This window comes from Astatotilapia calliptera, chromosome 22 (assembly GCF_964374335.1).
Source record: "Astatotilapia calliptera chromosome 22, fAstCal68.1, whole genome shotgun sequence".
Classification (NCBI taxonomy): domain Eukaryota; kingdom Metazoa; phylum Chordata; class Actinopteri; order Cichliformes; family Cichlidae; genus Astatotilapia; species Astatotilapia calliptera.
Window position 1 is genome coordinate 11,761,594 of NC_137442.1, and position 15,168 is coordinate 11,776,761.

General features: G+C 41.4%; 1 protein-coding gene across 1 annotated transcript; it reads right to left on the reverse strand.

The window, feature by feature from the left end:
• Positions 1–1,975: 1,975 nt before the first annotated feature.
• slc30a8 (solute carrier family 30 member 8) lies at positions 1,976–12,120 on the reverse strand. Its single transcript, XM_080295811.1, has 10 exons — positions 11,984–12,120; positions 11,731–11,842; positions 6,911–7,077; positions 6,399–6,545; positions 4,807–4,960; positions 4,527–4,693; positions 4,296–4,408; positions 3,430–3,535; positions 3,202–3,336; positions 1,976–2,713 (listed from the first exon to the last, which is right to left on the reverse strand). Exons 2-10 carry the CDS (start codon positions 11,802–11,804, stop codon positions 2,568–2,570), a joined length of 1,209 nt encoding a protein of 402 aa, XP_080151937.1. The 5' UTR covers positions 11,805–11,842; positions 11,984–12,120; the 3' UTR covers positions 1,976–2,567.
• Positions 12,121–15,168: the final 3,048 nt, after the last annotated feature.

Genomic DNA, 15,168 nt, shown 5'->3' on the forward strand with positions numbered 1-15,168 from the left:
GGGGAAGATAGAAACACAAACTATCATGGACCTGGGGTTTTGTGGCTGTTGTCTAAGGGGTTTCTATTAATATGTAGGTCCTGGGATGAGTTTCATTGTTCTTAGTTGTGCTTCCTTTCTAGGCGAGTGTAGACTCCTGTGCTCATTACGTTTTGAGTTTTGAATGATGTTTTTTCGGGTAGATATTTCCGGTATAATTTCCTTAATTGTTTTCTCAGTTTACTCTTTACGTTTCTTAGTTTTGGTACCTTTTTTTAAAGTAAGACTGTTGCGGTTAGAGATGTAGTTTATTTTCCGTTTTTACTGGTACCCCCATGTTCCCTTGTATCTTGTCTTTGTGGTACTTGTTTCTATGTCATGCTGGTTCCTGTGCTGTTTTGATAGTCTTTTGTGCTTTATAGTTAGTTTTACCTCTCTTGTCCCATTGCCTTTGATTAGTTTCAGCTCTTCATTTTTCACATGTTTCCACTCCGATTTGTCCACGTAGTATCTGTGTGTATACACCCCAGGTCTCCCTTGTCTTTTCAGTGTCTTTTAACCTACTCTTGTTTTTATCTGCAAGTGAGTGTGTTTTGTGTCTTGGGATTCGGTCTTGGCACTCCTCCTAGTTTGTGTGTCTGTGAGTCCTGCAGTCCTAGAGGAATTTCCTGCTCTGTTTCACAAGCTGCAAACAGATAAAAACAAAAGGGAGGGTATACACTTACGAGCCACCTTATGAGGTGCATTTGCTCAACTCCTTGTTAATGCAAATGTCTAATCGGCCAGTCGCATGGCAGCAACTCAATACATCAATACTTAGACATGCAGACATGATGAAGATGATCTCCTGAAGTTCAAACTGAGCATCAGAAATGAAAGGAAAGGTGATTTAGGTGATTTTGAATGTGGCATGGTTGTTGGCGGCATTTGGGTTGGTCTGAAACTGCTGATCTGATGGGATTTTTCCATAACCATCTCTAGGGAAAAAATATCCAGTGAGCAGCAGTTCTTGATGTCAGAGGAAAATGGCCAGACTGCTTCAGGCTGATAGGAAGGTAACAGTAACTCAAATAACCACTTGTTACAAACATGAGAATGCAGTCCACTAAACCATTACATCAGTGTTCCCATTCAGAGATTTTAATTTGTTTAGGTTCTATTTCAGGCTGCAATTTATCACCTCTGTTATTATTTTTCTGATTTGCATGTTTAGTCACCATTTAAGACTCAAGAGTTTAAAAAGCACAATAAAGTAAAAAACAAAAAAAACAAAAAAAACCCAACCTAAAAGTCTGAACTGTGAGCTGCTTTTTTCTTCCTCTTCGACTGTATAATGATCATTTAGTTTGATCTAAAAAGAAAGTAACAACCTTGATGAGAACACCTCAGAGGCCTACTGAGCTGTCCTTCTAAAAATAATGGACAGGTGGTGTCATCCGTGTCCGAGTGGGGGCTGTAGTTTTTGCTTAAGCATGACTGGACTTGAAATGTGCTCGTTTATGTGTCTTTGGTTGTGGAAAACGTGAAAACAGATTTACAAAACTTGAATCAAGCGATGAGCAAGTAGCTAGTCAACCAAAAAAAAAAAAAAAAGGAGTTTTATCTTATTAGCATGTTTATTAATGCTTTATTTAATACAATAAATAATATGTCCATTAAAAATATAAAATGAATGATTTAGCTGGCACCAGCCAGCCACACGTCAGTTGTTATTAATGATTACCTTGTCCACGCCACTGAAGCTCAGGACACCTGCAGCTCACACTGCAGGACACAGGTGGATAGACGAAGGTCAAACTCACACAAGCCATTAATATCTGATTGTCTGCAGCATGCCAGAGGCTGGTGGTACAACGAAACAGCCCCCGAGGTTTACTGAAAACTGCAAATTGGCTCAAGGTCAAAAAGGTGGGGGTTAGTTATGGTGGAAATCAACCCCTCCCCCCAAGATGCATTTCTTATTCCACTGACACAGAGCAAAACTCAGAATACAGAGTATTTGAAAAACATGAATATTTTATTGAGTTTTTCCACCTTACTTATGCAAAGTTTGAAGAAGTGTTGACATCATGTATGAAACTACACTCAGGAGTCTGGTATAACAGTCAGTGTATAGAAAAACATACTATGATAGAATGTGCAAATGATGGTTTGTATCAGATGTCTGAGGTCAATAAAGTGAATAATTGCTTAATCACACAAAACCACAACACCCTGTATCACTGACACGAGACTTTTGAACTGCAGTTTTGCATAGACCCCTCAGTGATTTCAGTTTCACAATGAACACTTTTAAAAGCAGAAATTGATCATGAAAACTATACCTACGAATGGATAAAACTTCCCAAAGGAGGGGGGACATTAGTGTTTCCCGTAAAATCGTTTGCATTCAAAAGCCACCCTCATTGCTCTTTTAAACATTTCTTTAGGTCTGTCAATACAAAGGCACTCTAGACACAGTCGTGCAAGTTTGTCACTAAGCCCTCAAGGTCCCCAGCAGCAGCGCCGACTGCCATCAACACATGCGCCACAGCAGACAAATCTTGGCTTTGTTTCGCTGGGATCAGATGAAGATTTACGGCGGGTTCCTACTTCTTAGGGTCCTCACACAGTGTGCACCCAGGCTTCAGGTCGGCCTGCCTCTCCATCTGAATCGTAACGGAGTGGAATTTGTAGGAGGCAAAACAAGCCTGTGTCATTTCCCTGAGGACAGTCTGAGCATCCACTGACTCATCTGTGGAGGAGAGAGGAAAACAAAGGGATTGGTGATAAACCAAATGTTAGTCACCTTTTGTATTTATATTGCATCTATGAGCTTTATTTTTTGGTCAAGGATGACCAGGAAGAACAAAAGGCTGAGACATAGTAGCAACCTATCTAACTAAAATTTGCTTTTATTCCAGACTATGTTGTTCCAGTCTTGCACTTACTATTTTGAGTGCACAAGTACATTCATACCATCAAGTACAGCTATTTAAAGTCCTCTACAAGTACCCAGATGGTGTATCCATATTACTTAAAAAGCTGAGCGTGGAATAGTGCATATGTCTCACCCTAAGTGGTTGCCATCTTGGCAGAATAGTGTATGTCCTCTTATACCATCCATTGTCTTCCCCGTAGACTACATCATAGACGATGGATGTGATTACTAACGATATTATTAATCACATCCAGATTAATAAAGAACCCATCAAGTAGCATTCCCCCCCAATTCTTTCTTACCTATGGCTACATGTGCCGATAACATAGCCTGGTTCACGGTGAGGGCCCAGATGTGAAGGTTGTGGACCGCTGTAACACCTTTCACCGCTAACAAGCCGTCTCGCACCTCACTGTATTTCACCCCCGACGGAGTACCTGAGGCATGGATAGAAAAGACAAATCAGACTCTGATTCCAATGAAAACATTAGCACTGCACTGCAGTGTTGATTTAGTAATTTTAGCCTCACCTTCCATCAGGACAAGAAGGATGTCTCTCAGGATGGTGAAGGTGGTACATAAGACCAGGATGGAGAACACGAACGTGCAGATGGGGTCAGCCATCTTATATTCTGGCTGAAAGAGAAGCACGGAGAAAATGAGTTATAGCAGAAATATTTAATTAAACAAATTCATTTATATTAGTGAATTCACTTCGGTTTACATAGCTCATTTAAAACCAGCAGGAGTTGACCCAAAGTGCTTTCCAATTGAGGCAGACAGTAACACCATTAATGGTGCTGTCAGTTTTCCAAGCTGAAAAACACCGTCTGCTATACAACTGCTATTTATGAAAAAGTTCTGTTTATTAGAGCTCAGTTTCTCAGTGTAAAAATCTGCACCAGTTACAGAGGAAAAAAGGCCCCAACTGCTTCTCATTAAAGAACACGGGACAGTGGTAATTAATTACATCTTATATAAGAGGAGGCCTTAATTTGGCAGTAATGACAGTCTGGGGAAAAGAACTACAACACACTGGGCTCACTGAGGACTCACTGAGGACTCTGCAGAAAGGCACGAAATGACTGAACAGCACGTGAACAGTGAACATGGTACCATCTTTCCTGTTGGAAACAGCCCCGGCTTTGTGCTGCTTGACATTTCTCAGGGGGGAATGTGTTTTTAGTGCTGAGAATATTGAGCGTTGGAAGCTAAAAATAATGCAGGAATTGTTACATCAAAGCCACTGTACGCTGCACGCGACTAGCTACTGGGTGTATGAACATTTCGGACTAATAATTATCAAAATAACATCCACAACTTCAGTAGTAACTTTTAAATTGTTTTAAACTGTTGGGTCACACTGTGTGTGCAAACAGAAAGAGAGAGGCCTTACCTTGAAGAAGATGATGATGGCGCTGACGAGCACGCTGATGCTCTGGAGAAGATCTCCCAACACGTGCACAAAAGCTGCTCGCACACTTGCATTGGCCTGCTGAGCTCTCCGTCCTGGCAGAAGAAGAATAACAATAAAATCAATTACAGAAAGCATTTTTCTTCCATTTTAATATGAGGATATTGACCTATAATATTAAAATGGCATAAAAAAAACCGTTATTTTACTTACCGTGATCACCATGATTTTGCTCTACATCCGTACAGTCATCACTCGAGTGTGTGCTGTTTGAGATCTGATTCTTGTCTCCTCCTTTCTTGTGACTGTGACCATGCCCATGAAAGCTGAGCCCACCATGACTGTGGCCGTGGCCGGACTGATTAAGGGCGACCGCCATGCTGTTGAGAGAAGGACCATTCTTCAAGAGTTCAAGAAAAGTGCTGCCTTCCTTTCTGCAATGGCTTTAATTAAATCACAAACTCCAAAACAAACAAGCCTTCACTTTACTCACATGATATTGGCCACCACAGCACAACCGGAGGTAATGAGCATGATATCTCCCTCGATGGTGTAGTCATCACTGATGAGGCGCTCCACGGCCAGGTAAACCAACACTCCTGTTACCAGCCAGATGGTGAAAACAGACAGCAGCGCACCCAGGATCTCTGCATTAATAAGAAACAAGGAGAGAGACAGGATCTGCAGTCATGCACACTGCTGGAAACAACAAGAAACAGCAAATTGCTCAAATTTCAATATGCAGTTAGAGAAGATGACTTGATAAAAATACACACAGTAAGACCTGATCTAGACGGGAAAATAGAAACAAATAAAATACAGATACTCTTTTCCCTCACGGGTCCCCGCTTTTTGTTGTAGCCAGTTTGTTTTTTCCCCAGAGGTAAAGATATTTGTGCCTCAAGTTATTCCACTTCTTTCTATATTCCCTCACCTCCATATTCCGATAGCTTCAGCAACCTCCCTCCAGGAATTTGGTGGCATTTGTGAGTTCTTGATTGAGGAACTGGTCCAGCTCCACTTTTAAGTATACTAGAGCAGCGGTCCCCAACCCCCGGGCCTCGGACCGGTACCGGTCCGTGAAACGTTTGGTACCGGGCCGCGAGAGTTGAGGCTCAGGTGTGAAATGTATGGTTTTCAGGGTTTTTAGCGTTATTTTGTTATCGTTTTTATCGTTAACTCGGTTTTCCTGGGTCTTTTCACGTGTGTTATGAATAAATCTTCTTTTTTTCGGTACCAGTACTGGTTTTATTTTGTTGTATTTATCCGCGACACCTTAAAGGCCGGTCCGTAAAAATATTGTCGGGCAAAACCGGTCCATGGCGCAAAAAAGGTTGGAGACCGCTGTACTAGAGCAGGTTTTAATACACTCCACTGACTCAGTTTTGCACTATATTGTTCATATATTTTTTCCACATTTTTATATTGTTATTTATTTTGGGTTTATGCTGCTAAACCATTTTTCATTGTTTCTGCAACAGTCACAATTAAAAGCATCTTTTGCAGCTTACATCGATGCTATGATTATTAGTCTTTATATTGAGATGATGATGGTTATTCTCTCCCTGATAAATTTAAAAACTGCAGAGAAAACGTAGCCGAAAATGTGCAGGAGGAATCAATGGTACTAAACAGCTAAATCACAAGTTGCTACAGGCACAGCTTACCCAAAAGAATGTTTTGGGGGTAAGCTGTGTTCCTGAAACTGGTCAGGAACTGACGAATTTAAAAGAAACTGAACCTTTTGTGGCTTTTAATGATTTTATGTTTACGACATTACATAAACATAAAAACACAAAATGTAAAACAAACAATATAAAAAGGTATCAAAGTATAATCTATCAAGTTGAAAAAAATCTTTTAGTTTGAGACTATGATGTGATCTTTTATAAATATATCTGTGATGTGTGGATGCAGGATGTAACTCCTAGCATATGGCACTGAAAGCTCTGCTATTTTGCAGTGACATCCACTTATTTTGCATGCCATGTTGGTGAAAATTAAGTTGCAAAGGAATGAATAAAATAAAGAAAAGCTCAAATAAATTACATACTAACTGGAAGACGCATCCTGTAATGAATGTACCTGCACGATGCCAGCCGTAGCTGAGTTTGTGTGTAGCTGGTCTGGAGGAGAGCCAAAGGGATAACAGGCTGATGATGAAGCTGGTTAAGTCCACCAGCAGGTGGGCAGCGTCTGTCATCACCGCAAGGCTGCCTGCGAAATACCCACCTGCAGAAGGACAGAACCAGGACAGTTAGTGAAATGGATTAACTACTTGGTATATTAGTGCAGCAATGTCAGATTTACACTTGTAGGGATACAGAATGTATATATAATTCAAGAAAAATAAGTAAGGTGGCCACAAGTAGGTGTGAGAGAGCTGGCTGAGGACAGACAAGTGAGAGGAAAGAGAAGTACGAGGAGTGAAGGAAGACAGAGATGGTCAGAGGTTACAGAAAATAACAGAAATGGCAGCGTGTATTGTTGACTTACAAACAATACGCAAATATCAGCTGTCATCATGGGATACGCACCGAGAAAATGAGAACAAAAAAATCATCACAAAATAAAAGCAGAAAACGACCGTGACTCACCGAGGATTTCACCAATCATGAAAATCAGGCAGATGACAGAAACCAGGTAGAGCCTCTTCCTGGCAACTTTCCTCTCCGTCTCTCGATCCTCCTGAGCACGGCTGTTGTCATGGCAGTGCTTAATGTTACCCGTGCCATCTTTCTGTAAGATGTTGTGGTTTGGCACACTGGATACACAAAAACAGAGTGAATGCAATGAGTTGTGGACAAAATTTTTAACCCTTAACATTAACAAAAACTTCTAGAGGTAGATAAGTTACAATTAGGCAATAAAAATGTAAAATAGTTATAGTGAAAATGCCAACATTTCCCAAAACAATTAATTAGCACATCCTCATTTAGGTTTGACAGCATCTGCTGTAGATAATGGCAGATGGCTTGAATATGAATTGAGGCTGTGGTTTGGGGAAGGCCTCAGAGGGGACTGATGGTGGCTCCTGGGCCGAGCACATCCCCACGTTCTAATGAGTAGTAGATGGATAGAAAAAGAGAGGGTGGGGTATGAAAACAAGAAAGAACAGCTTATAGTGCAGCGGGATTCATATATAGATAAAGAACTGGAAAGGGAGTGTATGGCGGTGTGGTCCTGCTCCTGAAATGCAGATAAATTATCTCCAATTCTGAGGAAAAATGTGGATGTTTTGGAAAATTTTCAAGACTTTTAACTTTATGTGCTAATAGCAATGGCACATTGCTATTCTGCTTGTGTTTTAATTATGTCGTTGGCAGCTTTTGCGTTATTTTCTCTTGTTCAATGAAATAAATCTAGCCTGCTTTATGTTTGAATATTACAGTCAAGTTCAGAATCTGAGGTGGAAACGCGAAGTTTAATCACATTAACAGCAAATGCAAGATCTGCCTTTCGTGTAGCATCTGAGAGCTCTGAAATGTCGTTGAGTTTCCTCTAACTGTCAAATTTTTGCTCTTAGGTCCTATACTCTTTTTAGCACTTTGCCCTGATTGAAGCCGCTTGACAGCTATGTCACCATGTTCAGTCTCGTGATCCTCCAAGTCCTGCGATTCAGTGCTCTTACCCTAACGAAATTATTTTAGTTAAAACATCAACAACATGGTTATTTTTAGCACTAACGTACACACTTTCTGATGTATAATACAGTGCAAAATTTCTGTGTTCATTTCAGTAGCTTTATCTTGTATCCATTTCAAAAGTCATTTTTTCCTGTCAGATTTAGACAGCCATGGGTTGTAATACCTGACAGTTTTATCCAGTTCTATTAGCCTATCCACATATGCAGTTACCTCGATGAACAAATCGCATACATTTTAATCCTATTTTCCCGTTGACTGCATGCAGGTCAGTCAGGTACAGTCAGGACTAGATGTACCCTAAGTCTGATTTAAAGGAAGACATTCATACTTGTACAGTCAGGGAATCACTTAAAGGGATGCCTTTCACTAAAGAATAGCTATTAAAAGGGGTGAGAGTTCTGGTTGAACTGGGGAACAAAAACTTTGTTTCGAGAATGTTTGTCAGGCTCTTTTATGCCTAGAGTGTCTGACTGAGGGTAGGAGGTAGAACAAGTGCCACCCAAGGTGGAAAAGTTTAATTATTTTCCTTGACTTCCTGAGACACTGAGAGCTGGAGATGTCCTTCAAGCAGAGCAGTGGGAAGTCACTTGATTCCTGGGCAGTGTTGACGACCATCTGCAAAGGTTTATTCTCCAGAGTACCACACTGATGTAGTACACTTACAATGACTGAGGGGTAGAAGGCCACCAACAGCTTTTCCTCTATGTGACTGCTCTGCATAAACTATCAGGAAATGTATTCTCTATGTGGATTTTTTTTGTTTCTTTTACCATTTCTGCTGTCTTGGCAGACCTCTAAGTGCCTCTGCAGTATGAGTTTTCAGGAACTTAAAGCCATAATCTGTTGCTTTAGTGGAGGGTTGGGCCTTACTTTTTATCATCTCTTTGGTTTTACTGGTGTTGAGTTTGAGGTTGTTTGCAGAGGACCACACAGACAGTTTCTGAACCTCATCTATGTCAAGTTAAGTATCCAGCAACACAAGTGTCATCTACAAATTTAATAAGGGTGTTGGTGGGGTCCACTGGATTGCAGTCACGTTTGTACAAAACAAAAAGCAAAGCATAAAGGACAGGACTTAGCACACAGCCCTGACGAAAGCCAGCGTTAAGTATGAGGTTAGAGGAGCAGTGGGGGTGATTGTGTTAAAGAGACTTCCTGGGTGGTTCAGTGTGGTGAGGAGGGCTGTGGCTTTGGTATCCTGTGTACATTTGTTTGCTCAATAAGCAAACTGATGTGGATCAGAGTTAAGAGGGACGCAGCCTTTGATGTGCAGTAATTCAAGTCTACGTTAACATTTCATGACTACTGATGTCATTGACTATGACAAACAGGTGGGAAAATCATGGCAAATTGGGACTGTTGTGGAAGGTCACACCAATAACCTATACAAAGATGACCATTTTCTCCTACACATGCTTGACATTCTAGCTTTGGAACCATGTTTGGGATTTGGCAGGTGGAGAAACCCTAAGATTGGGTGAAGCAGCGCAATAGGAGGAAAAGAGGTACTCAAAAAAAAAACCCCCCAAAAAAACAAAACACAAGCATAATTTCATTTGTGAACTGTGAACATCTTTGTGTACAGTCTGTGACCAGCTGACCTGTGCTGCTACATTAATGTTCACTGCTTTTTGTATATTTAGGACTGGAGATTAAGCAAATCTTTGACAAGCCGTATGGTAATGTACTAGTACATTTCTCGTATAAAAAGTAGAATTAGGTCAGAAAGCTGAGGACAGGAAAGTTGGGAAGTTGCAAAAAATGTAAATAAAAACAGAGTGCAGTCATTTAAAAATCTCATAATTCATAGTTTATTCATAGTATAACAGAAAACATTTCAAGTGATTTAACTGAGAAAGACTTTGAATGTCTCCTCATCTACAGTAAGTAGCATTTAAAAAAAATAAAAAATATCAGAGAATCTGGAGAAACCTCTGTGTGTAAGCGATAAGGCCGAAAATCTGTGAAAATGTATGATTTTTTTAGGCCCTCGAGCAGTATTGCTTCAAAAACAGGGCTTTAACGCGGAAATCACTGCATGGGCTCAGGAACACTTGTTGTGCAAAGAAGGAGCCATACAACAACATGATCCGGTAACAGTGTTGTTTTCTCTGGACCAAAGCTGATTAAAAATGGACTGAGGTTAAGTGAAACACTTTTTTGTGGTCAGACGAGTTGAAATTTGTAACCTGGAAAGGCACCATCAATGCTGAAAGGTATATACAGCTGTTAGAGGAACATGAGCTCCCATCTATGGAAGGCTTTTGATATTTTAGCAAAGAAATATTAAATTATACCCTGCAGCTTTGGGGGTTGTAATCAAAACCATCACCTTAAATATAATAATTCATCACGTATTATTAATCATTATATTATTATCAAGTTATTTCTGCTAACTGGCCATGAACAGTCAGCTCTGCATCAATCCAGCCACAGAGAATCAGTGATAACTTCACCAGTCTATGTTGTAATAGTAATTTTACAATGTATGTTGAAGGGATATTACTGCCCTCTGTTGGTGTGTTTGTGCATTACATGCAATAAAAGGCACAGTCTAACCGGCTGTGCCTGGTAAATGGCCTATATTTGTATAGTGCCTATATTTGTATAGTGCCTGTATTTGTATAGTGCCTATATTTGTATAGTGCCTATATTTGTATAGCGCTTTTATGAATTCTCGAACCGGCAACCTTCCGATTACAAGGCGAACTCCCAACTCTTGAGCCACGATCGCTCGCAATGTGAATGCATCACAGGGATGAGAAGGAGAAAGCGCTTGGGAAGTCATTATTTTCTTATTAATGAGCAAGTACCTACACACCAAGCTGCAGTCCACAAATAAATAACAAATTCGACAACAATGTGCATAAACTATCTTTACAGAGCTGTTATGTTACATTGTTATATGTCAGTGTGCGTTTTACCTGGATTAAATAAACGATATGTAAAAGTCACTTTACCAAAAGCTGCTTGCTCATTCTACTTCATAACGGTACTTCTTTCTGGCTCAGATCTGACTTGATATCATCCATGACAGGTGTGCTTGACAGATTATAGATCACCAAGTCCTTGGCAGCGGTTTAAATACCGCTAATCTTTTTTTTTTTGGGCAAATACCGGTGCTCCAGGTTAACTAGTTAATCCGCATGACACACTGGCAGAGAAGACCACTCGATGAAAATGATCAATCTGTAAACAAATCTAACCAATTAGCATAAAAGCAGTTAATCTGGAACACCGGAAATCACTTTTTGGCACGACTATTGTTACACCTCATTGTAACCCCCCGACTAAAACTGACTTGGTCTTGTAACCTAATAAATAATAGGGCCAATAACAATATTAACATCAGAGGACACCAAACAAACAATCGCTGATTAACGAGTGTTTAAAAGTGGGTCTATGCGCTGCTGCTGCACTCTGTGCACACTTCCCTATTAAGCAGAAGTAGAGCCGGCTAAATGATCCGAGTCAGACACACATTTGCACACAGCTAATCTCATCAGACCCCCAGACCAGTCCAGTCCCGTGTGGAAAACCAGTAGGTCACAGAGGAACGTGAGCAGACACTCCCCCAAAGCACTTTGTAAAACTTTGAAACTACCCTTTTCTGTTTCTTTTGATTTAAAATACAATTTAACACCAAACCTTCAAGCACAATGAATATTTTTAAGCTTGTTTTTATTCACCTGTTTATTGTTGGAAACAGGGAATCACATGTTCCTCTACTCTAATCTGAAACACTATTAAGACAAACTTTAATCGTTTACCTTTCCGGTGTGCTGTATCTCTTCTTCTCTTCTGACACCAGGTGAAAATTCTCTGGATCCTTGCTTTTAAACATGACTGCTGTCTTCTCAGACAGTCGGAAAAATACTCAGACTAAAAACAAAAAAAAAAAACGTATTTAAACAAACATAAAAAAGAAGTAAAAACAATAATTATAATATATATATATATATATATATATATATATATATATATATATATATATATATATATATTAATGTTCAGTTATCTCACTTAAAATCTTTGTTTTCTTCTCTGATCTTGAGTTGTGCCTTCTTGAGACGTCTTTCAGCGGCCGCTGGATGTCTTCTCTAACGAATTGGGGTGCAAGGCGCAAAGACTTTGATGCAATCTTGTGACTAACGCTTTGCACCGTGTGCAAACGCAGAGCCGGCCGGCCCGAAGGACGGCGGGGGAGGTGATGGCACACATGGGGTCCAAAACAGACACACTTCTGTAATAAATGTAACATATTAAAGGGAAATAATTTGGGGCGAAGCTGAATTTCCTAAAGCTAATGAATATTTTGTGTTTAAAACCCAAATTCAGCTTTGATTATTAATTCACTAATCGGGAGAGGATTTCACTGTTTCACACATCCCAAACTACCGCTCGAGTTCTTCGGGGTCCGCCCACCTCCTCTGATCAGCCGGCACTCACTGATTACATAATCAAACCACACGGGCCGTGCGCCCTTTCCTCTTGCGTTATCACTTAGCCATTATTTCCAAATTCAGCAAAACTCGTCTCCGATGAAAGCAGTCTTACTTAACACCCCGATTTTAACCCCCGAAAGATTCCCAAGCACCTACACGTACAGTGGAATTAACTTATCAATGAGATACTTTATTTTTCACTTTGAATGGAAACAGCCACTCACACTGAGTCTTTATTGGCAGTGTGGAGCATATTATTAGTTCAACCTGAACAGCTTTGACTGAGTTGCAGAAACAGAAAAAAAGGAAGAAATATTCGCGTGGAGCTGACAGGTAAAGAAAAGAAAAACGACACTAATTTTCAATCTGTGGGTGGATTAAACAGCAGCTATGTCGGTGATGTTTTTTATTTTGTTTATTCTTTATTTGGATCGGTAATGAGCCAATAACAGCCCCGGGGGAGTTTCAAGATAGTGGATGGGTAGCAAGTCTTTCTAAAAAACTTAGTCTCGCTTTTGTTTTGGCGACTGATTCAAAAAAAAAAAAAAAAACCAGAAGATGGCGACAAGGATCCACTTAAACAGACCTACATGTCTACACTTCATTAATTTAGATCTATGTTTCTATTTTTAAAGTGTGTCTTCATTCGCTTTAGTTATCAAAATGATGTTAAAAGAAAAACTCGGACTCGGATGAAATGTTTGAAAGAATAACTGGCATTAAAAGCGTTAGCCCTGCTGAGTAAATGCTGATACGTTATCAGTTGGCAGTAACAGTGTTTTTAATCTGATCGATCATAGAGATTGCTTTTTTTTTTTTTTTAATGATTTTGAATAGCTGATCTGCTGGGATAAGAAGGTGATAATAGATGAAGAGAACGGTGGTAAAGAGAGTGGAGGAGGCGAGGTCAGGGGAAGGAAATGGAAGAAGATGGAGAAGTTGGCTTCCCTTTGAGGAGGTGGTGGGATGAGTACAGATTGGAGCAATCACAGGGCAAACATTAGTATTTTTTTTCTTTCTTTTGATTGAATTAAACCTTTAATTCAAAATTAAGCTTCCTACAAGGTGGTGATCAATCGCAATGATAATTTATTTATACAGTACATTCCTTTAAGATAAACCAGTGTAGGTCTGCGAAGTGTTAAGGCAATAAAAACACAAACAAAACAAACTTTATGAAAACATAAAATAGAAGTTAACACACACATATATAAAGTTTTGAACAGTAAGCCTGTGAGAATAAAAAGGTTTTGAGTTTGTTCCAGTTGACCTCAGATCAGCGTTCGGATGGTTCCAAAGAGCAGGACCACAACTTAGACATTCACATTACTCACACTCTCATTACACATACATATAGGATCTTGGGGGTGGGCACGATACACGGAATCCAAATTACCATCAGGGTGTACACCCCACCCCTGGCATCGTTGCCCACCTCTCAATTTTAAATACACGTAGACATTGAGGGCTAGCAGGAGGGACCATGCGCTTACCTGCTGCTCTCTGGCAGGTAGCTCCATGCCCTCCTGGGTTTTAAATGCACCTTAGAACACACATGCATCAACACTACAATGAGCGGGTGGAGGGAGGTTTGGAGTCTTCTCTCACCCCCATTCTCTGCGACCTGCTGGAGCGGGGGGGGCTAGGAGGAGGAGTTGGCCGTCCGACTGCGGTCTGGAGTGTGGGGCCTTCCTGCTGCTGCGGAGTCGGGGCGGTCTGCCTCCCCCCACCGCAGGGAAAAGGGTAACACCACCTGGGTCTGGGTGCAGTTCCCCCCTCCAGGGGCAAGGGTACCTAGACCCGGTTTGTAGAGTACGCTTGGGGAGTGTGATCGTGTGTACAGCGTCTCTTTATGTCTGTCTCCACGTTGGTTGAGTGTGGAGTAAGTGCATATGAGAGCATGAGGGTGGGAATGGATGTTTGTATCTGTGTGTGCCTGTATGTCTGTGTCTATATGTCAGGTTGGGTGTCAGGCGCCACCTCTCTGGGGACATCTCAGGCCCTCCAAGGTTTGGAGGCCTATCTCCCCCTACCACCACTTCCCCTGCCAGTGGCGGACCCCCTCAGACATCGGTGCGTTGGTGGTTCTTTGTGTCCGGGGATGGGCGTCCAGGTACACACCGGCTCACTCCTTGGCGGCCGCTTATCGGGGCCTGGAGCCTGGGGCTCGCTCGGGCCACTTCGGAGGTGGGGTGCCCCCGGCCTCTCGGCCTGGGGCTCGGTCACTCAGGCACGGCTGGCTGCCGGCGGAGCTCACGGGCGCGTCACTGCAACTCCCCCTGGCTTCTGCTCCGCGGCTGCTGAGTGAGCCCTCATCTGGGACTCTCCTCAGCTCTTTCTGGGACAGTGGCGCGGCTGCCCCTCTGTTGGTCTTCCTTGGTCTCTTGTGTTCTGGGGGCCTCTGGATGTCTGGAGTTTTGATCTCCTCCATACCTGCTTCATGCCCTGGAGGACGGGGCTGTGGCCCCCCCACACCCTCTAGCAGATCATTACATGAAGGAACCTTTTAAAAAACAAAAAACAAGCGCGTCCATGCTCACAGGTGTGCACACGGGTGATCACACCCACAAACTACACCCTTTTTGGCTCCTACCTCAAAGCACACTGTGTTCTGTTGATCTTATGTGCTGCACAATAATGTTTAATATTTAGTATTTACTGTCATATTCCCATATATCATTGTGATGTTGTTTATTCTATTACTCTTGTTCTCTTCTGCTTGTTTTCTTTTTTCTTTCTCAGCAGGTGATCCAGGTGATTGAT

Coding starts and splice junctions, on each gene's coding strand:
- slc30a8 (XM_080295811.1), bottom strand. CDS start 11,804: ATGTTTAAAAGCAAGGATCCAGAGAATTTTCACCTGGTGTCAGAAGAG. Junction 4,961..6,398: donor CTACGGCTGGCATCGTGCAG/GTACATTCATTA, acceptor TTATTAATGCAG/AGATCCTGGGTGCGCTGCTG. Junction 4,409..4,526: donor GCAAAATCATGGTGATCACG/GTAAGTAAAATA, acceptor TTCTTCTGCCAG/GACGGAGAGCTCAGCAGGCC.